Genomic DNA, 26,068 nt, shown 5'->3' on the forward strand with positions numbered 1-26,068 from the left:
CTGGCAGTTGAGGTGTTTGTATCATTAGAGAGTGAAGGGAAAGAAAGATGTTGCTGCAGGGCTCTTCACTAGCAGCAGCAGCAGCAGTCATTAAAGGGGTGTAGGAGGGGTAAAAGAGGTAGGAAGCCCTCCACCCACCTCTCCCACCCCTTTTCCTACCTTCCTTCCTCACTCCCCCTCCCACCGTGCCTCACTCACTCCCTCTCTCTCTCTCTCTCTCTCTCTCTCGCTCAGGCAGTCTCAGGACTTCGGGTCCAAGTCTGGAGAGGCACGGCGGGATCTGGAAGCGAAGATGCCGGCGGTGTTGGCCGTGGGAGTCGCTGTGCTGTGCGCGCTGGTGGCCGCTGTGGTGCCCGGCGGCGTGTCGGAGCCGTTGACGTTGGTGCAGGAGCCCGTCAAAACCGAGTCCTCGCTGCTGAAGCCAAAGGTTATGATCGCCATTGTGGCTCGTAACGCAGCGCACAGCTTGCCGCACTACCTGGGCTGCATCGAGAGGCTGGAGTACCCGAAGGAGCGCATAGCTATCTGGTAAGAGACACACAAGCAGGGATGCAGATTAAATATGAGCGAGATTGAGTTTAGTGTTTGGCTGACATGGCTACTACAATAATATGAATTTGAGACAAAGTTGTGTAAATAATTCTGCAATTAAGAGTTATTATATTTCATACAGTTGATCAGACTGCACTTCCAGAGCGGACACATGTCTCTCAGAGTGGATACAGTGCATGATGTGGACGGTGGTTCGCAGTGGAGCGTGTTATAATGAAAAGCAGCGTGTGTCCGCGTTAATTAATATGAGGTTGTCAGTGTCGGCTCGGAGACCTGTTGCTGCTTTTTATGATGCACTCACCTCGCGTGTCTGCTGGCATCCAAATTGCACACTGTGCGAGAAGATGAAAGACTTGTGCTCATGTTAGGGTTAGGTTTAACCCTTAATCACGCTTCCCTACGTCTGATTCAGCACAAAACCTGCGGAAACGGGTCTTTAAAACAGCAGGGCTGCCAGGTACGAAAGGGGCCTCACACCAGGTAGGGTCTTGTAGTGTGTTTTGGTCTCATATGAGCTGACTGAGATAATGTAAAGTTATCAAAGAGGGAGCCTGCAGGTGAAGGGGATGAAAGGAGACATTGAGTTGGTCTGACAGCAGGACTGGGGCGTGTAATAAGTTCTGGGAAGTTATGCGTAAAATCTGTGTGTGTGCGCGCTCCCTTGTATGGTCTGCGAGTTATGTGGGCACATAGATCAGATAGAAAATGTAGGGTAAAAAGTTGAGATAAGGCACGTGAAGAATCTAAGGTGATCTGCTCTGGTGGTTGGATGTTGCAATGCTTTCTCCCTCAGCGTCAGTCTCCCAGAGACCCTGCTGTACCCAGACTGGCAATCTTTTGTTTTGTTTCCCACCCCGCCCCTGGTGAATGTCTTGCTTTTGTTTGCAGGGGTACTGTCTGTTTCTAATTCAGAGACCCTCACCAAAACACACTCACACACGACAGAAACTCTACACAGAGAGAGGCCCTTATTCTCTCTGGAGCTAAGTGGCAGAGTGACTGAGTTAACATGGCTTTGTGAGTGGCTTAACTAACAGAGGAAGGGCCCCCATCAGTTATGAGTGGCATCTCTCCACCCTGCAGTCAGTGCAGTGAAAAAAAAATCACCAGTGTGTGTTTTGGGCAGATCAGTCCCATATGTCACACAAGTATGTTTGTTGTAACAGGCAAATGTCTCTGAAACAGACATTAATCATGAGAGAATAAGGCCACACAGATACACACACACACGCACACACACACATACACTAGGTCTTGCAGTAACGTCACTAACCTCTAATGGGACCGTTTTATTCACACAATTAGCTTTTATTTCAGCAGCCACAGACTTAAATATTTCCACCATTGTGGCCTTTTTTTTTTACCCACACTCACATTAACTGTTGTAAAGTTTTCTGATATTTATATAAGACTTTGTTACACTGTATGTTTTAAATACAGATTATTTGCAGACACATATGATATGAGCCTGTTTAGCACATGGAGACTTGAATTTGTGTGTGCAGTGACGTTGTAGTATGTGGGGTGCTGCTTTGTTTCTTTGACAATTATAAATTAGTATCAAAGAGTGGCATTTGAAAGCATTTTTTATGTTAGTGTGCAGATCTTTCTACACATGAAAAAAGCATAATTGATTTTATATGGTTAAACTGGTTTACAGATTGATATGTTTTTCTCTTTATATAACCCACATAGCTCCGTGCCATCTCTGTTTGTCAAAGTCCTCATTATTATTGGCCAACGTGTAAACAAAACCACCTATTAATTGCTAAATTGTAATGCAACTGTCACTAAAAGCATAAATCCACATTAAAGTGTTTTTACAATGTGTCACAGATCACTTATTAGTTCTAGTTAGTACTAAGACAATCAGGACAATTGCAGCTTAAAATCCAAATATTGTGTCTAAACTGAGGAAATAAAGTGGGACATTAGAAGAAGCCTCTCGGATGAGTTACGAAACCTCTTTAAGAATAAAACCGTAAATCCTGCTGCCTTTGACTTCTAGATAAAACGTTCCCACTAACATTTTTGTCTTTATTTGACAGTCGAGAGTGGTAAGAAGTTTGGGGAAAGAGAGAAATGAGTCAAGGGTCTCCAGCTGCATCTGGATTTGAGCCAACATGATATACATCTTAACTTGCCAGGTTTTCCCACTTTACTACTATCCAGAGCTTTTGTAGATGGATTATAGACATACCGATGTAAACTATCAGGGAAACTATCACAAAGAAGCAGAATAATGCCTACGGGGTCTGGCTGTGAAGCTCCGGTTTTTGTGTGGGGACATGATGTTCCACACATTTGTTCCTCTCCGGAGCTTGAACAGAACAGAGCAGCACAGAGGATAGTTTTCCTCTCTTCATCCCCCCTCCTCCTCTCATTTCAAACATACAATCCGATGGAGACAGAGCAAGGAGGAGTAGAGATGGTGCTTTTTCAATGTGTGTTTGTACTGCATCTGTGTTAATGAGACAGACAGATAAAGTGGAAGAGTGTGAATGATAACAGTGGAAGCATAAAGAAATCTTACGGGGATGAAAAGATACAGGACTTTTAGCAGTTAGAAAAGTTAGCAAAGTTCCCTCTCTGGTCTCGAGCAAAAGCAGTTCACATTATGATGGAAGAAATCATATGCTGCCTGATTTATCCTTAAAAATAATAATGTGCTTACAAATTAGAACACATTTTACTGTAGATTTCTTGACTTGGTTTGTAATTGCGTAGCCATCTGGAATGATCTTGACAGTTTAATATTACCATTTAATCCAAGACATACAATAAGATTTACAGCATTCTGCAAAACATGGAATAAGCAGAAAATCCACATGGTTACCAATGTTGTTAAAACAACATGATGACAGCAGACATGATGCGACTTAAACCCCTTAATGACTCAGCCATGCGACAAAATCAAATGTGCTCCCAAAAATCTAGACAGGTTTTGGGCTGATCTGAGGATATTTGGCAGACGAAAGTTTCCAGTTTGAGCCGGTTCACAGGGTAATCTGCACTGACCATCCGGCTGAGGTGTCCTCCCCTCTGACTCACTGATAGTCAGGATGATCAGAAAAATCTGCCAGCCTTTAGAAGTTTTCCTTTCAGTAAACGGCCAGTGATCTGACCAGAGAAGTGGCAGAGCAGTGAGAAAGACTCTCACACTACTGTTAAAGAATGAAAGAATGTAGGGGATTGTAGAAAGAGGGGGATGGTCAGCGGAGAGAAGGTAGTTAGGACAGTTGGGAAATTACCCAGGGGGCATTGAGCAGGTTTATTAATCCACATCCCCACAGTAGCTTGACCACATCTACTCTCCTCTTCTCCCTGAGCATCTGTTCTAACAGAACTACACCAGAACTATGATCTGCAAGGTGCTGCAGAAAGCTCAGATGCATTGTTTTTTGGGAATAATCTAGTCAGTGAAAGTTTGAGAAACCCTTTTTTACAGCCTTACTCAGTGTGACTGAGCCTTATAACAGATCCCGGTAGTTTCTATGAGTCAGGAAAGCAGCAGCAAGCAAAAAATCCTTAATTCAGACTTACAGATCAAGAAATATGCAGAAATATGCTTTCAGTCCTCAGATGACAGGTGAGATTTACATCTCTCACATGCAAAAGCCTCCTTGCTACTTATGTATCAGAGTGCACCTTCAAACCAAGTTAGCACTGTCACCTCACAGGAGATCTTGGGTTTGAACGTGACCTGTGCGTCTCAGGTTTTTCTTTGTTGCATGTTCTTACCAATGTCTGCATGAGTTTTCTCCAGTGTTGCAGAGTGTCAATGCATCTCTATGGCTCTATGACCATTTTCACATAAAGAGCTACAAAGACATGAGATACATAACAATGTAGAGTGACGTTAGTGACAGAAGGCTAACTGGACTCTACATGTCGTGAGAGGTGAAGTTCAGAATTCGTCAGCTTTTTTGAAGTGTTTTGAAGTGTGCCTGTAGGAGTTACTCTTGTTAGTAAACAGCTTCACAAGGAATGAGAGAGGATTTCATAACTGTCTGTTTGTCTTGACATCTGAGGCACAATATTGACAGAACATGAAGTTCAGGCAAGCCAGCTATTATTTTGCTCCTCACGCTGGTTGTTGCCAGCTGCCTGCTGCTTATTGCCTGCCGGCTGTGTTCGTGTGGTGAAATGCTTTCCCAGGTGCTGAGCTGGGGGGTCGTGATGATTTGTGGACTTGTCAGAGACAGACTGAACCATGAAGAGGATGTCAGAGCGTTGACATCATCGTCTTTCCTTGGAGGACTCGATTTGTTGCTTTTCATATGTCATGTTGTTTATTTACTCATTTATCACATAACCACTTATCCCATATTTATGACTGGCATTGTACTCTCTATACTCAGAAACAATGTAGGAATGGGGATGGATTTATGGTATGAATTTTCCACTTTTAACAACTAATTATACCTATTATTATTATTATTATTATTATTATTATTATCATTATTATTATTATTATTATGCATTTTCTCAATATAAGATGGTACAACTATTGTAAATACATCCCTCGTGATGCACACTAGCCCCAGGCATGACATAACTCCATATGTTAAGAATGCTCCACAGTTGAATAGAATAGACATTACTATTGTGCACTCACGTGGAAATTCGTCTTTGGCTTCTCAGACATACATACACTTAAAACTACTTCTGCCATGGATTAGAATACATGAGATAAAAACAATAAATAAGAGGGCCTGTGATAATAAACAGTTGGGATGAAAGTGCTAAAATAATAACAATAAATACATATTTTAAATAGACATCATAAAAACAGCAGCAGTCACTAATATCTAATCTAAAGGTCATTTGTTTAGTAAGGTGACAAAAGATGGAATAAAAGATCTCTTAAAGATGTTTCTTGGTGCTGTGGGTACCCTATATCATCTTCCTGAAAGGAGTTTTTCAAATTCAATAAACAAAGGATGTGAAGGGTCCTGAACTATTAATGTTGTTTTCCTCATGGTTTGTGTGGTGTACAGCTCCACTGTGGGGGTTCTGTATGATCTTGCTCACTGTGTTAACTATTTTTGTGAGCTTGCTCCTGCTCCTAGCCCCTAAATTTCCGTACCAGCATATGATGTTGTAGGAAATTATACTTTCCAATTAGACTTCTTTGCTCATGTCAAAGCCATTTAATTTCTTTAAAAGAAACAATTTTTGCATTGCTTTCTTAAAAAATGTAGTCTGAGTGTTCATTGAAATTTAAGTTGGTGTCTAAAATATTCCTAAATATTTAAAACTACCTACCGTCTCTACAGCTTGGCCCTCAATTGTAATTGGCAGATACATTGGTTGCCCACCCCTACTGTTGACAATGAGTTCCTTGATCGTGTTAGTGTTAAAGAGCAAAGCACTCTCTTGACACCATGTTAATAGATTGTTGATGTGATTAATGCAGGAACTCTCTAGTTCATCACTACCTTTGAACATTACAGACTTAAAAAGACAAACGTTGCTGTCATTGATCTGCATTTCATTTATATACATAAAAGAAAGTGCAGGAGATAAAACGCAACCTTGGGGCACCCTGGTATTCAAAATGATTTCATCAGACAGGAAGCCTTCTACAGAGACTCTTTGGGGGTGGTCAGATGAAAAGTCTTTGATCCACAGTGCAAGGTGTCCATTAAAGTTTAAAAAGTTGATTTAATAAAATGTCAGTCCTGATCGTATTAAAAGCTGAACTAAAATCAATCAATAAATAAATAAAATTTTGGCATAAGCCTCAAGATGCTGGATGTGTTTAGTAACCATGTGCAGTAGAGTTAATGTAGCATCCTCAGTACCTCTCTGTGCTTTGTAAGCAAACTGGAGGTTGTCTAGCTGACCATAGGCAGATGTTATGCGACCCAGTATAACCCTTTCCATGCACATGCATAAGATACTGGTAAGAGAAATGGGTGTGAAGTCATCAGGTGAGGAGGGGTGACTCTTTTTAGGCACTGGAATAATGGATGGATCTCTTCCATGAGAGTGGCACAACATGTTCATCAAACAGACCCTGGAATAATCTTGTAAAAACACGTTTTAGTTGATAAGTGCACCCTGCAATGGCTCTTTCTCTCAGACCATCTGGGCCTGAAGCTTTGTGTGGCCTTTTCTTAGCAAGACTCCCTTTCGGTAAGTGTGATAGGAGACAGTATCTGTGCGTAGGCAGTGTTGTTTCCTAGCCTCTCTGCTCATCATTGTATTGAGATTGCTTCATGCCTTGTTTGCATCACCAGTAATAAATTGTTTATCTATTTTGTATCTATGCTGTCGTCTGGATCGTTTAATAATCCCCCTCAGTTAGGCCTTTTTTCTTTAATTAATGCCATGTCTCCCTGAACAAAGGCAGCCCTTTTCTCGCTGAGACATAAGGAGGTTATTGTCTCTGTCAGTTCATTTGCATTCGCACAGTTATCAAAGAAAATGTCCCAGTTCGTATCTTCAATGCAGTCTCTCAGTCTCTCCTTGCAGGCGTCTGACCACAGTGCTACTTCTCTGACAGCAGACTTCTCCTGTTTGATCTCTGCCTTGTATTTCGGCAGCAGGTGAATGACATTGTGGTCTGACTTAACCAAAGGTGGGCAGGTCACCGCTTTGAATCCGTTGGGCATGTTGCCAAAACACTGATCTACAGTCTGAGAGTGCTGTGTAGAGTTGGCAGGTGACTGGAAATATTGCAAGAATTAAAATCCCCAAGTATGAAGATAGACTGATCCACAGATTGTGAGAGTGCATTGTTAAAACTCTCACATATCGGCCCAAATACATGCTTCAGGCCTCAGTGACAGATGTGCCATATATTCTGCAGCTCCAGCCAGACAATGTGAGAGATTTTATGTAATTGTTTTCTGTATCTATTATATCATGTCATAAGGAGTTTGATGTGAGATTATTAGTTACTCAATACCATATCCAACATCACACAAGCATTTGATGGAAATGATTTGTCCCTTGTGATATGACATAAATAATATGACAACTAATTATATGTTATTTTGACAAGTGTGCTGAATTATGCAGCAATTAGTGGACCATAAAAATTGTCTTGAATTCTGGGAAAAAATCTTTTTGACTGTCTGATTTATGCTGACTACATTGTTGTGTTTTGCAGTGGCCCACCCTTCTTGCTCTGAGTGCTAAATGTTCTTTTTTTAAAACGTTTTAGACCAGAACACGTCTGTGCCGTAAGGGAGACTAAATGTTTCCTATTTATTCACTTGGCCTGGATGCTCCTCTGGGTGTGACCTTGGGGCTAAAATGAATGGTCATACCCAGACTGGCAATAGCACTTAATTTAACTCAAAAAATGCAGCATCCTCATTCACGTCAGTGAGATCACTGCAGTGGCACAGTGTAAATCCTAGCAAAGAAATAAATGTAGGTTTGGCAGGTCTGGCAAAAATTGTAACCTGGCTCAATTTGTGGTAAGTGTTGGGAAAGTTTACTTTTTACTTATTGAAAATGTAATTATTTTACTTTACTAATTATTACAGCAAAAGTAATTAATTGTTTCATTATTTTTGGCCCACAGCAGGGGTTACACAACCACTAACTCTTAAAGTAATCCTACGTCTTTGATGTAGGATTAGCCAGGCTGTCTTCAACCAGGCAAGAAGACAACATATGAATGAGACAACTTTGAAGTTATTAAAGGGACATTTCTCCTCTTTAGTAGAGGCTAACTGCCACCCCACACTTCCAGCCCCTGTGCCAACATGCTCCGCCACAGTCTGTCCAATGAAACCAAACAGATACAGCAAACAAGCCAACGCCTAACTTGTCAAAACAGTTAAGTGTTACTGGAATTTAGTAACTTTTAAGTAATTGCTGTATTTTAAATTTTACTCCCTTACACTGAATGCCCACTAAATCCAAATGTAACCATCACCCCCTGTGTGGTAGAGGTGCCCCTTTTTCTTTCTTGACCCTGCCCCTCAGAGAGTCTATGGACACCACTGACGGTTTTGTGAAGTCATTCTTTTTTTTTACTTTGTTGGCTTTTATTTACTGAGCAGATCTTTTATTTTTTTCATTCCATCTGGCTGACAGATATTAGAATAAATGGAAAGAATCAAACAGGCTGAAAAGGTTATCAGTTTTGGGATGTTGGATAGTTGCCCCGTGGGTTTCCCCTTGCCAGGTGTGTTACCTCAGGCCCCATTCCTCTGTAGGAACACACTACAGAAGCACAAACTGTTTCGGGTTCTGTCATGCAGGCAGTTTGGCCTTTTGGAGAGCAGTTTATTCAAGTGAAAGGAATAAATTATCTAGTTGGGATAGGTTATTGTGTGTTATCTGGTGCTTGTGATTGATTAACTACATATGCTTTTGGTGAATATCAATATGTATTAGATCACAGTCCTGGCACTCTGTAATAAAATGAGTGTTTGATTATCTGCGATACTCTGGTTTAAGTTTGGGCATGTATGCACAGGCATGTGTGTCTCTTCTCACATGCGCTGTGTGTGTTTGATGGGGATGTGTGTTTATTTGAATGCAATTACAAACATAATGGATGTGTGTTTCAGCTTTACTCCCCTGGCTCAGTCGCTGTTTTCCGTTCACTTTTCCAATTACCACATAAGGCCCACAGGGAGCCAGAACTTCCATGTGTACAGTAACAAGCCACAATCATTTCTGACCTCCCAATCAGTATCACCTGAGGAATCATATTCTGCAGTCACATCCAATCCATGTAAAACCGTAAAGGTATTTAAACATCTGCTCTGAAATATGACATAAACTCCGGAAATGTAGGATGAAATTTCCTGATAAGAACTGAGGTACAGTAGCTACCCATATCCTCACCATTTTGGGACATTTCACGGAAAATTTGACATCAAAGCCAACCATCAATTCACAAACAACTCGTTTAAGTTGAGTCTCAGATGAGTTCAAATTAAATAGTCAGAACACATCTGGCAGTGTTCTGTTGCCATCCTGCTGTGAGAAATGTCAGCCATTGCTTTCCTGTAGTGATGTAATATCAAACATGCATATTTGAGGTACATTGCTAGTGTTGCTCTGGACAGTAAAATTTCACCAATCATTAGCACATGAAATGTAACTGTGACCAAGTTTTATCTGTTTTATACAATAAATAACCACAATGATATACAGACCAAATAAATGTCTCAGTTTCTCCAGTGTACATACTGTTCTGATGCGAATAGGACAGTAATGCTGGGCAGATGGCTTGTGGTTAGCGACACATTCAATGAGCGTTCAGATAAACTTGGGATGTATTGAGTCATGTTTTTTATTATACTGCTCAAATATCTGCAGGGTATCTGTGAAAATAAAGTAATTGCACACCTGATGATGCAGTCTTACTACTAGAAATTATTGTGGCCAATGTCCATTTGCCAAACACAGTGACTTCAGAGCCTAATCCTTGCCAGCCCGACACTGGGCCCCATCCAGCAAACTCTCTGTAAAGCTTAAGGGATGCAGCTGACGATTTTGTACCTGCCAAGAGTCAAACTCCATCTTCTCTGCCCTGTAGCAAGAAACTATTCATGGGAAACTTCTCTGTAACCAAAGAGAATTGACTTTCCAATCCCTGAGCTTTTTTTAAAGTCTCTATCTCTCTCTCTCCCCTGAAGTGGAAATAGCGGTTCCTGGACTTGGCTTCGGATTGTAAATTCTTGCTTAGATGCCCCATGTGTTCCAGCATACTTCCAGCAGTATTGTCAGAGCTTGGCAGCGCAGCAACAAAAGAGTTGGCAAATGCTGAAACACAATGGCATTTTGGTATGAGCTCTCTCATCTGGAGAGGGGAGAGGCCTGGACAATGAACAAGATTAGGTGAAGTGGACGTACAGAGAATGAGAGAGAAGAAGAAACAGGTCCACTGTTCATGTGTATGTAATGTTTTCATGAACACTGAAGTATTCAGCAGAAAGACTGGTGCTAATGTTCTCATGGAGGAAATATAATTTTAGCGCCATCCGTCTGTCTGCGTGTCATCAATTTTACTGCTTAACCACTGTGTTTCTCTTTCACTCCCGTCACTTCTCTCTCTCTCTGTCATTTCCTCCCTCTTACCCAACATCTCTGTGTTCCTCCATCACTTCTTCCACCTGTTTCTTGAGTTTTCTTGACCCTTACTCTGTTTCTCTCTGTCTGTTTTACTTTCATCTTCTTTCATATTCTTTCATAACCAGAATGTGTTTCAAATAACGAATTGCTATAATTACATGACTGAACTATAAATAGTTACTTGGCTACACAAGAGGACTGTAGAAAACTATATTGTATACTATATATGTAATATTGATTAAATGTAATACCTGTTATTGACATGAAGGTCAAAAAACATTACTATTTATTTTAAATATTACAAATATTTAGGGTTTTAGTGCCAGAAAACTATTCTAATCTGTCCATCTAAAATGAAAGAGGGTATGGAACTTAACTAGGAGCAGCTTGCTCTGATAAAGACTGAGTTTGTGTCCAGAAAATTTACCAAACTGGTCCAGAACTGCAGGGAAAGAAGATATTGGATTGGAAACGTACAAAAGTAGATCATCAGCATATAATGACATACTCACAGACTAAATGGCTTAAAAGCTAAGAGCCAGGGCAGCCTTTTCTGTTGCCATGGGATACGGCGATGGGCATTCATATGTTGAGAGAGATGGATACAGCGTGGGAGAATAAATAGTGAAAACCTTTTTGGTGTACAAGTATGTGCAAAGTGAGCAGCTTTCATGGGAAAGAATGGGTCCTAGCTTGGAGTCTGGTATCCAGTTATTGTACTGCACCCACTAGAAAGGGGGCTGACTTTATGATATCCGTCTGCACAGATGCCTTTACAGCAATACATAGTGGAATTACTGTATGTTCATATTAGACAATTCTGCACTGTATAATTTATGTCCAATGCCAATGTTCAGTTGCATTACAGGAAGTAGTGTGACGGGTAGTGATATGTTACAGCATAATCATATGGTAGATGGTCGTGAATGTTTATGACTTTCCACTGTAGGTCAGGCTTCTTGTCTTTTTTCTTTCCGATGGTCAACATTGGCTTCATTTAATATTTAACAAAGATTAATATCTTTCCCTAACCTTGCATGTAAATACTGAATATTACACTTTAATGCAAGCCTGCTTGCCTACTTTTGTTTACCCTGAAAGTCATGAGGAATTTCAGTCAGGAGGTCCCGTCTCTCCAACCCCTCCTCCCTCCCTCCCTTCTACTCTTCTCGTTCCTTTTCCCACTCCATCTCTCTACCCATCTACCCCCTCCTCTTTCTTCTTTGCCCTGCTCGGCCATCAAGAGGCCTTCAGCCACGTCAGCCTGCACAGGAGAGTCTCTTCTGCAAAGTCAATACACACACACATACACACACACTAGCCTAGTTATTATGTTTTAAAGGCATCTATGCTCAGGTCTGAAAGAGGGATTCTTGCCTCTTAATTACATGCAGGACCCAGTCATTATTGGCAGTGGTATTAGATAGTTTATTGAATCAACAGTCAGCTGACACTGGCCTGCTGGGGCCCTTCAGACCTGTGTTTACCTGAATGGGCCAGTCTTAGACACAAGCCTCGGTGTTTAAGGCCAGATGTCAGGCTTCAGTTGATCCCCTTTATGACACACTCGCTGTTATCCGACACGCTCCTGCTGTGGATAACCCCATCAGGTAATAGGGAGAGTAATGGAATGGGCTGATAATCATGTTGTGTGAAAGGAGAGGCAGATGTGACCAACGTGTTACCAAATTTTACTGCATTTCTGATGCTCTGAAATCTGACCCAACACTTGTGTTGATGACAGTTATTTTGGTGCTCATTATAAATACAATAAGTAATCTTATAGGATTGCGAGTGTTTCATAGGATGCAATATCTAATTTATGCTTTTTGTAGGATATCATACAAACTCAAAGAACTGGCATCATCATCTGTCAATTTGTTAACCATGTTTATTCTTGCAATATGCAACTGATCTGATTAAATGCTGATAAGACTTGATACTACGTGCTTAAGCACTGATTATGGACAGGTGTGTAATGGCTACAGGAATGAAGGATGACAAGAGGGACTGTTGCATGTAAGTAGGTGAAAGGACAAATGTCCCAGTGCGCTGAGATTAGGTAATGAGCAAAGAATAAATGGACATCTATGAAGCGATAGCGAGAGGGAGTGGTGGGATGTGTAGGTGAGGCCCCGGGAAGCATGTGTTGTCCAGATGCTGATCATAAAGACAAAACAGGGAGAGCCAGCCAAACCCTGCAGGCAGCAGAATAATGAGGCTACAGCTTACTGTAAACTTAGCAGAGCATGTGGCGGGAGCGAGAAAGATAGATGCATGGAGGGAATGGATGATATGAGCCCAAGAACCCGCATTATTATAACTTTCTATCAAGTACAAAGCTGCACCTAGAACTTGCATTTTGATATTGTTATACAGACATTTGTATAGTTTTGTTTGCAGTGCACCCCCTTTTCGATTTAGTCTCCATATCCAGATGCACAAATTGTGCAGTTTAAGTATCTGAAAGGAACTGCTAAAGCTCTTCGACTTGGCACAGAGGTCACAGCACAGTACAGTTCAGCTGCAGTAGCTGATCCTGCCTCAAGGTAGAGGAAATTGAAGGGAGTAAGCACATAGATGATTCCTGAAGAATGTGTCTAAAATAAAATGAGATGAAGGGGAAGATGCCTCATAGAAATGATTCATCTAAAGACAAGGATGACTTTACTCCAGGCTGTTTTGTTCTTCTTCTTCTGTGCTTTGCCTGATCAAGCATGTAGAAAACCCATAGTCAAAGCTGTTTCCTTATTTCTCCCCTTGTGTTTCACATATACACACACTGTGTGCATATGCTGCTTTGATGCATACATCACTAGGTCTCACATATCCAAAAATCATAAGGCACGCTAAGATGTAATGTCGGTAATGGAAAATCACACAGTGTACTCAGAGTCCTGAGTGCTCAGAGGGGCTGGGCGGTGGGAGGGGCGGGCTTGTAGGATGTGCTTGTGAAAAACGAGGGCCAGCAAGCAACCTTAGTTTTAAAGAAGACACATATTATCCTTAGTAGATGCATTTTGCTCTTTTATCATAAGTGATATGCACTTATGGTATATATCTATTTATATTCTAATCAGAAACTGCTTCTCAACACAGTTTAGCTACAAATCCAATGCTTTATTGGAAAAATCTGTTCATGTATTTACCATAATAAAATAACTGTTTCCACATTTCCTTTGCAACCATCCCCAAGGCATTCGGACACAAATCCTCTATTCTTTTGTAGACAACCGTCAACTTTTAGTGATTAATTACCTGGACACAGGAAACACATGTTCTGCCAAAATGAGCCTGTAAAAATAAAATAAAAAGGACTCCAATTAGAATTATATTCCTTCTGTTTGTGTGCCAAAGGAAAAGCATCATTAACTTTTTAATGTGATATGTGTAAACAAAGTTGGCTTGAGCCTTTATACGGTTGGTAGGGTTTTAACGAAGTCTGTCAGGGAAATCTTAATTCTTAATCGATGAGAACATTTTGTTCTACATTTTTGCGGGTTACGTTTAGCAGTAAAATGAAGTGACGTAAACGCAAATCCGCTTTTCACTTCCCTTCCTTTTTCATTCCCGCGCTCTTCTTCACTGTCTTTAAATGACATAAATATATACAACACTCCTATACTGTATGTTCCCACATACCGTACCATGTATTGTTCTTTACTTTACATCCCAGAAGTTCCCTCATTTTTAAATCCCTGCCTGGAGCTGAGTCTGTCATTAGGGGGTGGCGTGTAGGAACAAATTTATTTCCTCCAGCGATGTGCAGTTTAGCGGTTGAAGAAGCATGTAAATGTTTGTGCACATCTGCTCATTACTAGGGAGTCAGGTGTTTCAGTGTTTTGTTAGTCGATGTTAAAATAAATACTAGTCATCAAGAGTGGACTAATACACGCATGCACATGTTTGCTTGTACACACGTGTTTTTGCTTTCTACACACATTCTTATGACCTTCCACACACACACATGCAGATACATTTAACATTTTTAAAACTAGCTCTTCTGCAACACATAAATAACCACACTGCTGTAAAACCTACATTCCCTGGACACAATTTGAACGTTCTTATGTTTTGTCACACATCAGCGAGTGTAGGCATGCATACACACATACACGCACACACACACACACACACACACACACACACACACACACACACACACACACACACACACACACACACACACACACTAAGATTATTGACCACTGCATCTGCTTCAGGCTTTCGGCATCTCTTTAGATGCTGGTTATATCTGAACTGACTGAAGATGATTGAAATTCCAAAAACATGAGAGAGCTCTGCCTCTTTCTGACTAATCCATGTGTGTCATGCAAGGCTGTGCATGTATGTGTGATTTTTTCACGTGTGTAATTTGTGTTTATGTGAACATAAAAGCATCTCTGTGCATGTCTGTGTAAAAACAGGTGTTTCTGTATTGCTGTCTGTGCTAAACATGGTTAAATGGAGAGTGTCACTCACTGAAAAAATGAGCAGACAGTGTGTGTGTGTGTGTGTGTGTGTGTGTGTGTGTGTTTCTATCTCTGTCCAGTCAGTCTAAAATTGGGTGCAATTTTGGAGTGAGTACAGCGAGGAATATTACAGCAAGCAGTGGAAAACTCCATCTCACTTAGCGTGTGTGTGCGCGTGTGTGTGTGTGTCTGTGTGTGTATCCACATATTCAAGTCCCAGCCTCTGCCTCATGCTGTTGACCTTTCTTTTTGAAGGGCAATTTAAAGAGAGTGAGAGACAGGTGATATTTATTGTTCTCTTGTTCTCATACTCAGACGTTAGCAGTGTTGTGAGTTGTTGTTGTGCGGTTTTAATTTCTCTTGCACAAATTTATACACACACACACATTCTCATTCAGCTTATGCAAAAAGGTACCTGCAAGCTGAGTTAATTTGCTTTGTTGTTTTGGTTGCAAATCCTCGTTCAACACTCTGAGAAATTGTTAGAAAAGTGGCAACGAGTCTCTAAAGGAGTGTTAGTGCTAGGTGTACCTGTCTGCATATTGTAGTGCCTCAGATTAATGCCTCTCTCCTCTCTGACTCTTCAGACATTGTCTGCGCTCCAGCATTGCAGTTAATTAGGCAGTAAGGAAGCTTTGCAACACTGAGTGTCTGCTTTCACACCAGATAGTAATTAGACAAATCTGGAAGCCTGAACATATGTCTGAATATCATGTCACAACCTCTTTCATGTCACCTCAAGCTAACAACGATTTGCAGCTCTCTGCATTATGTTTCATTCTGCTTCACTTCCTCTGCAAATAGTCCTGAGTCTGACATGCCAAGAGGCTTTCTGTGTAAGGACAGCTGTTTACATCTTAAGACATACTTCAACAAGCTTTGTGGTAGTTTAAAGCATTAAGACTGTGGCTGTTACATGGTCAATAGTCTTCTTCATTTTAATGTCATCTTATGTTGTCTGTGCTTGTGTTCCAGGGCAGCGACAGATCACAATGTGGACAACACCACGGCCATGTTGAGAGAATGGCTGAAGGTAGCCCAGCGTGTCTACCATTATGTGGAGTGGAGACCCATGGAGGAGCCGAGGTGAGTCCCAGTTTAAAATCATTTATTAATATCTAGTCAAAGTAATTTATTTGTGAATTTGTGTTTTCTAATAAATTTGTGAAGATCAGTTAGGAGACTTTTACCTCTGTATCAGATCATATACAGATGAGTGGGGTCCGAAGCACTGGCCTCCCTCCAGGTTCAACCATGTGATGAAGCTGAGGCAGGCGGCACTGAAGGCTGCCAGGGAACGATGGGCTGACTACATACTGGTAAGATACTATTTTATTTTAGTATAAAGAAGCCACAATTCAGTCAGAGACACTCAAAGAATTGAACATTTACAGCAAAGGGTTATTAAATTAGACACATGCTTTATAATCAACTACATGACATCTGTGGCCCTCTATACTTTGCCTGCACTAATGCTGTGCTTCATTAAGTTTTAGGTCATAACATATGGATGTTTTGAATTGGATTTTACTGTTTACCTCACGTGTACCTGATGCACACTGGAAAAATATGTATTTAATCCAAGTAAATGTTATTGGTCTTGATTAGATTTTTAAAAAAAGTCTTTGTCTCTCTTATTTATTTAGTTTTACAATTGATATTTCACTGTGAGTTGCACACTCAGACCCCTGTCCATCTTTAGTTTGTAGACAGTGATAACCTGTTGACCAACCCCCGTGTGCTGAACCTGATGATGAGTGAGAATTTGACCCTGGTGGCTCCCATGTTGGAGTCTCGGTCTCTTTACTCCAACTTCTGGTGTGGCATCACCCCACAGGTACAATTTGGACATGAATTCATCCAACTGTCCATCCATTCAACTAGGTTTATAACCTCATCCTGATGTGTCCTCACTCCCTCCTCTCTTTCAGGGTTACTATAAGCGAACCCCGGACTACCAGCCTATCAGAGAGTGGAAGCGACTTGGCTGCTTCCCTGTTCCCATGGTGCACAGCACCTTCCTATTAGACCTTCGTCGTGAAGCCAGTAGGGAGTTGACCTTCTACCCCCCTCACCCGGACTACAGCTGGGCATTTGATGACATCATGGTGTTTGCTTTCTCGGCACGGCAAGCAGGTCCGTTTGAAACCCTCAACACATAACAAACTATCAGATTTGTAGTGGGGCTGCAAATGCCTCTCTGGACTGAGGACTGTCAGTGACTTCATTAATCATGTACGAGTCCATCAAGAGCTGATTTTTGATCACTCATAGTAAAGTCAACATGTGTGTATTACAATGAGGACTTTGTCAGATAAAGCAGATGAGTGAAAGCAGAGATAAATAGATCCATGTGTGTGTCTTGACTGTTTGTGTGGATGCTTGTAAATGTGCAACAATATCAGTGTTTGACATGAGTAATGATCCACAGGGAACAAACAGAACCATTAACCTTTCCATTTCATAGACAATAAGAGTGTGTGGCATTCGCCTGCCAGCACAGTAAAAAGTAATTACATAAAAGCTCTTACACAAACACTAACAGGTATGCAAATGCACAAAGGCGGATGCAGAAACACAGGGGCACAGTTCCATCCATCTCACAAATGAGTTCAAATGCTTAAAATAATCCATGTAATTAAACAGCATTCAGGAGAGAATATTTAACTTTTGCATTCACAAATTGAATTCTTAAAGGACCAGTGTGTAGGATTCAGTGGCATCTAGCGTTGAGGTTGCAGATTTACAACCAACCGAATACCCCTCCCCCTCCGTGTGTGTAGGAAAATCTACTGTGGCCACGAAACTTGCAAAAAAATGTGAAAGGCCCTCTCTAGAGCCAGTGTTTGGTTTGTCTGTTGTGAGCTACTGTAGAAATGTGGTGGTTCAACATGGCGGGCTCCATGGAAGAGGACCCACCCCCTATATAGATATAAAGGGCTCATTCTGAGGTAACGAAAACACAATGATTCATATTTTCAGGTGATTATACACTAATTAAAACATACTTATGAATGTTATATTCCATTTCTGTCAATAGATCCCCCTAAATCTTACACACTGGTCCTTTGAGCAATAAAATGCACCCCTGCTCAACACAGCACACTCAGGAGTTTGCTGCTACAACTTTGCTTGGTCTGGTATGACCAGTAGTTTATAGTAAAACATTAGATATTTATTGCTGTGTTCAAAGGTCACTGACTTTAGGACTGCTCCCTACTTCTACTGCTGTTACACTACAATTTAGCATTCACCATTATCCAATAAATGTCACTAGCAAAAACAAACAAAAGTTTAAGTCCTCCTGCTCTCAAAAATGTATTTGATGTTTGAGCTTCACTGTGCAGAATGATACATGTGCAGAGTTTAACACATTCATCTACTGAAGGTGGAAAGTTTCTCTGCGCTCACCTGAAATCTCAGTTTAAGGCGTGTACCTACGAGCAGAATTCATGACATCACAAGTAGTTTGGAGCCAGTCGCCCAGTATGCAACTTGCACAAGCGTGATGTGGAAACTTTAAACCTCTAGTGCATGTACATTGAGAATGGACAGTTAAGTAGGAGACATTTTGTGTCCAGCACTTAAACTTTTGAAATAAAAAAAATATTTGCATATTCATAGATTGTGGGTTTTTCAATGAGGGTGAAGGAGTAGAGGTAATTTTAAGAATTTCTAACCCACTCACTTATCAGTGGGTATCACCATGTCAGACAGATGGTAACATCAAAGCAGAGTATTTTTTTATTGGTCTTAAACATGTTTGGAATGGATCTTTAATTGTTAATATTGCATAATGAAGTGATAAACTAACACCCAATTTAATACATTTTACATGCGACACAGATTTTCTTTGTACAAACAGACAAAAGTCTAATGTAGTTGTTCATCTTGATACCATGAATCTCCTCTGCTGGTTATCAGCAGATGCCCTCGCAGAGCTTAGTTGTTATTCTCACAAGGCAACAAATTGTTTACTATTTATTTCAAGAAAAATATGAGATGGAAAAAAGATCCCCTCCTATTACCCACATTGTTCTAACCCTTGTTCATTAACGGGATCAAGAATAACTATAACTTTCAGGAACAAGCAGGATATTTGTTGTGGAAGTTTTTTAATTGCTTTTGTGCAGCACAAAGTCTTCAGTGTGACACCTGTGCTTATTCAGGAGGTTGAACCCCATGTATGTCTGTGTCTGTGTGATCCAGGTGTGCAGATGTATGTGTGTAACAGAGAGCACTACGGTTTCCTTCCTGTCCCACTGAAGGCTCAGCAAAATGTTGAAGATGAAAGTGAGAGTTTCATACACACCATCACAGAGGCTTTGAGTGAGTACACGCTTACACACGCAGTCTCCAGCTGTTGTGACTTTACGATCTGTCACTCCCTGCTTCACCTCTCTGGTTCTCTTTCTTCTCCTCCTTGACCTCCACGACCGTCCGTGATTGCATCCTGTCAGCTCTCTTTGATTTAATCTTCCACCTCCGTACTGTCTCTCCCCTCTCTCTGTTTATCCAACCCCCACCTTCTCTGCCTTTGCTTTCCCCTCAGCCTCCTTCACTTCTTCTCTCAGCTCACATTTTAAATAAATCCGATTAAACAAACCACCACAATCCAGAGGAAATTCAGTAATTTTTTAAATCCTGGTTTTGCTGTTTTAACCTTTTCCCTCCTTCCTCTCTCTGTCCACAGTTGACCACGATATTGAGCCCTCGGAGCACCTGTACTCTCCGCCATCACAGGATGACACAATCGGCTTTGATGAAGTGAGTTATGAGTGCGCTGGCTCTGCCTGGAGGAACAGGAGCTCAACAAGTTCTGTTCTGTCCCTCTGTATATTTAGTGTTAATCAGCAACTCCCACTTCCTGTTTTTGTACTAGTTTCCCTTTATTTTCTTGTATATCCAAGTTCTTCTTCTTACTATGTCTTTGCCCTAATCTCATAACTCATTGACCCTAACTCCTGTTTTTTTTGCGTTATGCATTTCTTATGCCACAAAGAGAAACAGTGACACTGACAGCACAATATGTACCAGAAAAAAACATTAATAATACACTAATTAAATCAGGTTTCAGAGCTAAGTAAAATATTTCCTTTTAACTAAACATGTTTTGATGTTTAGATCCTCCTGATAAACCTGAAGCGTCGGCTGGAAAGAAGAACCAGGATGCTGAAAACAATGGCCTCACTGGGTCTACATGCCAAGCTGATGGATGCAGTGGACGGCAAGTAGGTCACAAACACGCAGCCCAGCGTGCACTCAATGAACTGACCTGAGGCCTGATATAATCCTCTCTGTGATCAAGTCTTTTAAAGTTTAGTTTATTTGGCACAACAACGAAAGTGAGATTTTTTTCTACCTAAAACAGCTGATGCTCTGATCCTTAGTGTCAACTGTGATAATACTCTTCTTCTGTCTTCCGTCTGTCGCTACTGTTTCTGACATCTATATCCAAACATCCTGTCCAAACAGAGGGTTTGTAGGAATATGCTTGACTTACTTTCCCTCCTCAGTGCTTACTTTAATCCACTGTTGAGAATGCCCTAATCCCTCTTCCAGGCTTGGTTTGTCTGGCAATATGTATTACTTGTTGCAACTTGCCGGGTTTTGACTTTGCTCTGTTTTACTGTGAAGGTTTTCTCACCGACAATGGCTCAGCTCAGCTTCTCCCTCTCTCACAGGGCTCTGAACACATCCCAGCTGCAGGCGCTGGGTATAGAGATGATGCCAGGCTATAAGGACCCTTACTCTGGCCGAGTGCTGACCAGAGGGGAGATCGGCTGCTTCCTCAGTCATCACTCTGTATGGACACGGGTGAGGGCAGCAAAGTTTATTGTACTAATATGGGGAGGAAGATTCATGTACTGAACAGGTTGAAGGTTGAGGATCCTGTAGCAGCACAGATCCAACCTGCTTTGGTGTCCTTCAACAGGATACCAAATCACCTGCAGCTCCAGAGTTGCCTGAAAATAGAAAACAAAAGAAGCAATCATGTTTTGAAATCGTTTATCCATCTTTCTGTCTGTCTGTTTGACCCTAGTTTGCATTTCTTGTCATCATTTTGTAATGCACAATGTATACAAGATAAGATCAAATAGGACAGTAATCATGCACAATCACCAGGAGTGCTATAAAAGAGAGATGTAAGCAACTAACAAAACCACATGCATTTTTCCCTCATTTTAATGTTAGTGTTTTCTGATCACTAGGTGTTGGAACGTGGCCTTCAGAAGGTTCTTGTTTTAGAGGACGATGTGAGGTTTGAGCCCCGGTTTAAACGGCGGTTCCAGGCCATCATGGATGACATAGACAAAGCCCAGCTGGACTGGGACCTCATGTAAGAACACCAACTCCACATCTTTTCCCTGAGAAAAAAAGAAAATTCTGTTTCTGGATGAATTTTTACATTGGATGGTGAAGCTTCATTATATAAAGTAACACACTGTCTTCTCTTCTCTTCAGATATGTGGGGCGTAAACGCATGCAGGTACAGCAGCCGGAGCAGTCGGTAGATGGTGTAAACAACCTGGTTGAAGCCGACTACTCTTACTGGACACTTGGCTATGCGCTGTCACAGCAGGGAGCCAGAAAGTTAATGGCTGCTGAACCCTTAACAAGGATGATGCCTGTTGACGAGTTCCTGCCCATCATGTTCAACAAACACCCCAAGTCAGTCTTTAGCCTAATTATATAATTTTTTTAAATTTAAAGTAACAGTGCTAAATGGATAAGATGCACGTGTAATTTAATTTAAGGCGTGTTATGCAGAAAACCACAGCTACAGAGAGAAGTATTACTGTGTACTGGTCACAAACACAGACACAAAGACCCTTTTAGACAACCTGGTTTATGAACAGACACACTAATATTTACTGAGGACCACAAATAGATCATTGCAGGTGCACAACACTCTTACATAAGAATGCACCAGGTAATCCACATTCGGAAAAAACACAAAGATGCAAAGAAGTAAAAGCTAAATTTAAATTACACGGTTAGAGAAATTTAAGCATGCATGGATCCTGTGCATGCCCAAAAGCAGACTCGAGGGCCATAAACCAGAGTAGAAACATAGAGAGACCTTCAGTAATTATACATAGACACAAACATTTATGTTCATGTGCCTTTTGTGACTATTTAGACTGTGTAGTTTCCTAGTTTGTGCTGTGGTGGATGACCACAACCTCAAGTCTTAGTTATGTTCCCTATATATCTCCTCTTCTATCCATTTTCCCCTCTCTACTTCCCACTTTCTCTCTTTTTTTTTTGCTAAGTTTGCCCCTTTTCCTTTCTTTTTCTTTGCAGCACCCCTCTCTTCTTCTTCTTCTTCTTCTTCTCTGCTCCCTCACACACAGGGCATGGATTGTTCTCGGGGTTCAGTAGGCACATACAGCACACACAATGCCTCCTTTTCTGTTTTTTTTTTCTTTGGGGATTCCTGCTGAGCCCTGCTCTCCTCCACCTCTGCCTCTACCTCTGCCTCCACCCCCTTCTTCTTTCCATTTTCTACCTTTTTCTTCTTTAACCCCGTCCTGCACCTTTCCTGGCTGTCCCCTCTTTCTTCTTGCACGTCATACCATTTTTTATTCCTTTTACATCTCCTCAACAAACCTTTTACTTTCTGAACACCCGCTCCCTCTCTGTGTCACCGTCTCCTCCTCCTCCCCCTCCTCCTCCCCCTTCCTTCTCTCTCTTTGAGGAATGTGGGCCAGCAAGGCTCTTCCTGCTGGTTGGAGAAGGGGACAGGATTCCCATTGATAGAGGCCTGAGCGTGGGGGTGGGGTGGGGATGGACACTGTGAGTGTGTGTGCGTGTTACTGTATAAATACATGGAGATGTGTGTCTAGTGTGGAGTGTATAGGTTACTGGATAAATACACTATGTGTGTATTCAACAGTGAGAGAAGGTGAGTTTGTTCAAAAGTGAGAGAAATAGGAAATATGGACAGAGATGTGGAGCGGTGGCAGGAAAAATATGTAAAATGTGTTATTGTGCATTATATAAATCAACAGCAGGGGATTATGCCCTCTGTTTACATTGTGGATATTATGTCAGAGCTTTATTTGTTAGGGGGAACATTTTACTGTTTAAGGAGATGCTTAAAAATCTGTCAAGTAAAATCTGTCAATTCTCAAAAGCAGATAAAAACACAGAAGCAAGAGAAATAGAAGTTAAATGGCCTTATTGAATGAAGACAGATGTTTGAGTGTGTTTGTGTTTTAGAGGAGGTCAGCTCCATTGAACACTAATAAAGGCGTAGGGTTTCACTGTCCCCATAGAGTGCTGACAGGCTTTAAACAGGCAATAGAACGGCAGGGAATTGACCTCTACAGTGACCCCTGTCTGCACGAGTGTGACTCCGCCAGGCTGACGTGTCACACCCAAATATCCCTCATTCCTCCCTCTGGCCCTTCTGCAGGACCATGATGACAGGCTGATAGCACTGTAGTAGTCTTGTGCGGTTTATAGTGTTCAACAATATAATGGTGGTTTACATTACTACATGAAGATGTAGTAATTAACTTTAACTTTCTGATGTTTTTATGCCTGGTCTTAGTAGTATTTAGTAACTCTTTACAAGTGTGGTATTTCTATTTTGTGCTACTTTCTACATTTCAGAGGGAAATATTGTGTTTTTTACTCCACTACATTTATCTGACAGCTATAGTTAATAGTTATGTTTCAGTTTTTTACTAATAAAACTGTCACGAGCATCTAAAATATGAAGCATAAACCTACTCAACACTGTTTAAAGGAGTTCATCTTTCTTGAGTGGATCTACAGAATCTGTTTAAAGATGTTTTTATCATTATTTACAAAATGGCATACCATATACAGATTCAAAGTGTGGCTGCAGTTGAGAAGAGTTTCCAGTTTCCCTTATTTGATGTCATCTAAATTTGCTGTCTGTGGTGAAATTTAATTCCAGTATATCGAATATTGACCTTCCTGTAAATAGGATATGATAACTCAGAGTTACAGCAAAATGCTACATACTCATATTTTAATCTGCAGTGATTGCACATCTTACTTCCTATTAATTTGTGACATTTGGTATAAAGCAGTTACACAACACATATTTCTAGATTTCAAGATTTATAGGCACTGAAATAAAAAATAAAATTACTAGTTGACTGTTGTGATCAGAATTACATCTCCCTTCATCATTATTAGCTCTGAGAAAATTAGTCAATCAACAAAGACAGAAAATGATTCAAAATCTTTTCCCTCTGTCATTGTAAACTGAATATCTTTGGGTTTTGGACCATTTTGGGTAACACAAGATGTTGCTTTGTTGGATGAAATGATTAATTAGAAACCAATCAAGAGATTAAATGACAATTATGATGATTATTTCTCTTTTTCTCTCCCCATCCCTCCCCTGTCCTGCTCAGTGTCGATTACATGTCTCACTTTGAACCGCGAGACCTGAAGGCCTTCTCTGTGGAGCCACTGCTCATCTATCCCACCCACTACACTGGGGAGCCGGGCTACATCAGCGACACAGAGACCTCCACCATCTGGGATGATGAGGCCGTGGCCACCGACTGGGACCGGCAGCACGCCCGCAAGACAGCTCAGCAGGGTCGCATCCGCCCCGTGGCACAGAACAGTGTCACTGGAGACTCGCCGCCTCCGGCCGCTCGGGCCTCACGGGATGAACTCTGATACAGAGACCTAAGACTCAGAGAGAAAGACTCATGTTTACTATACTGTGTACACACAGTGAATGTCATGTGTACACACACTTGAAAAGACATTTGAAATGCAAGCAAAGATACTGTACATGTATACACACACACGCACACACACACACACACACACACACACACACACTGGTGTCCAAATGGATAAAAGCAGAATTCTGATGTCAATCTAGTCTGCTGCCTGATGAGGGGACACAGAGGAGAGGAGGAGGACGAGGAAGATAAGAATCCGGGACGGGGGCCCAAGGGCCTTTAACAAAAGCTTTATTTATTTCCCATGTGCCTCCTCTGGGTACGTGGAGATGGTTACGGCCCAAGGAAACTTAAGCAACACATGGAACAAAGCTAACATTATTTGCAGGATGCGAAAGAAAAAAAAACATCGTAACAAATCAATTTTTATATTGTTAAAAAGATTATTGTTATTTAAAAAGAACAGATGTCTCTAATGGACAGCCAAGGAATAAAAGAATCATAAAGCTGTCTGAAAACAACTCTGAACTGTGTGTGCGCATGTGTGAGACTGTGTATCAGTGTCCCTGTATGTGTGTGCGGGTGTGCACATGACCACGTGTTAAAAGAACTGAACGTGTGGATTCTTTCCTAAGTGGAAGGAGGGAGGCTGAGATATTGTACCCAAGGGTGTCACTGCTTTAGATGATGTCAGACACACACACACACACACACACACACACACACACACACACACACACACACACACACACACACAGAGCAAGCAGCAGGGCAGTAACGGATGTTACTCATCTAAGTGTTTCTGTCATTGCCAGTATCTCACATGCACAGCGGGCTGGTCCTGCTAGTTAGCATTAGCTCGCACGTTACATGTAGCCTGTAGGACATTTCATCTATTTCAGACCCCTGCTTTCAGAATTTGTTACATATTTGAAAAAAAATGTGATCACTTGATTGTTAATGTCCTCAAAATACATTCATACCGATCCTCTCATACTGGCTAAGCTTCATTCAGTTGTGTTATTGGGCTGAACCAATAAAACAGCTTCTTCATTTCTGTATTTTCACTCACTCTGCAGCCCAACCTGATGCAGATTCATCTACTTACTCTTAATGTTGACTAAAAGGTTTTATTTAGTTGCTTTTATTTGATTTTTAGCATTGCGGCGATAGGAAAGTTTTGGAGAGAGATGCTAATGAAATTCCAGGCCAGATGAAATTCCAGGACAGCAAAATAACTGAAAAAAGCACTGCACTCTTCTTCTCTGTGGGACTGGAATGGAGCTTTCATTAAGTAATGTATATTATTGT

General features: G+C 41.2%; 1 protein-coding gene across 2 annotated transcripts; it reads left to right on the plus strand.

Annotated features, from left to right (window-relative positions):
• colgalt2b (collagen beta(1-O)galactosyltransferase 2b) lies at window positions 1-25,751 on the plus strand. 2 transcript variants are annotated; one of them, XM_042417906.1, is made up of 13 exons: window positions 1-118; window positions 235-528; window positions 16,050-16,160; window positions 16,276-16,393; window positions 16,777-16,911; window positions 17,006-17,210; window positions 19,284-19,403; window positions 19,768-19,841; window positions 20,199-20,305; window positions 20,759-20,891; window positions 21,287-21,414; window positions 21,540-21,746; window positions 24,473-25,751. In XM_042417906.1, exons 2-13 carry the CDS (start codon window positions 293-295, stop codon window positions 24,744-24,746), a joined length of 1,848 nt encoding a protein of 615 aa, XP_042273840.1. In that variant the 5' UTR covers window positions 1-118; window positions 235-292; the 3' UTR covers window positions 24,747-25,751. The 2 variants fall into 2 exon arrangements, with proteins under 2 accessions (XP_042273840.1, XP_042273838.1); XM_042417904.1 differs by lacking the exon at window positions 1-118 and having other exon boundaries at window positions 166-528.
• Window positions 25,752-26,068: the final 317 nt, after the last annotated feature.

The sequence above is a fragment of the Thunnus maccoyii genome, chromosome 7 (genome assembly GCF_910596095.1).
Source record: "Thunnus maccoyii chromosome 7, fThuMac1.1, whole genome shotgun sequence".
In the NCBI taxonomy this organism is placed as follows: Eukaryota; Metazoa; Chordata; class Actinopteri; order Scombriformes; family Scombridae; genus Thunnus; species Thunnus maccoyii.

Coding starts and splice junctions, on each gene's coding strand:
- colgalt2b (XM_042417906.1), top strand. CDS start 293: ATGCCGGCGGTGTTGGCCGTGGGAGTCGCTGTGCTGTGCGCGCTGGTG. Junction 16,394..16,776: donor GATGGGCTGACTACATACTG/GTAAGATACTAT, acceptor GTCCATCTTTAG/TTTGTAGACAGTGATAACCT. Junction 19,404..19,767: donor CACCATCACAGAGGCTTTGA/GTGAGTACACGC, acceptor CTCTGTCCACAG/TTGACCACGATATTGAGCCC.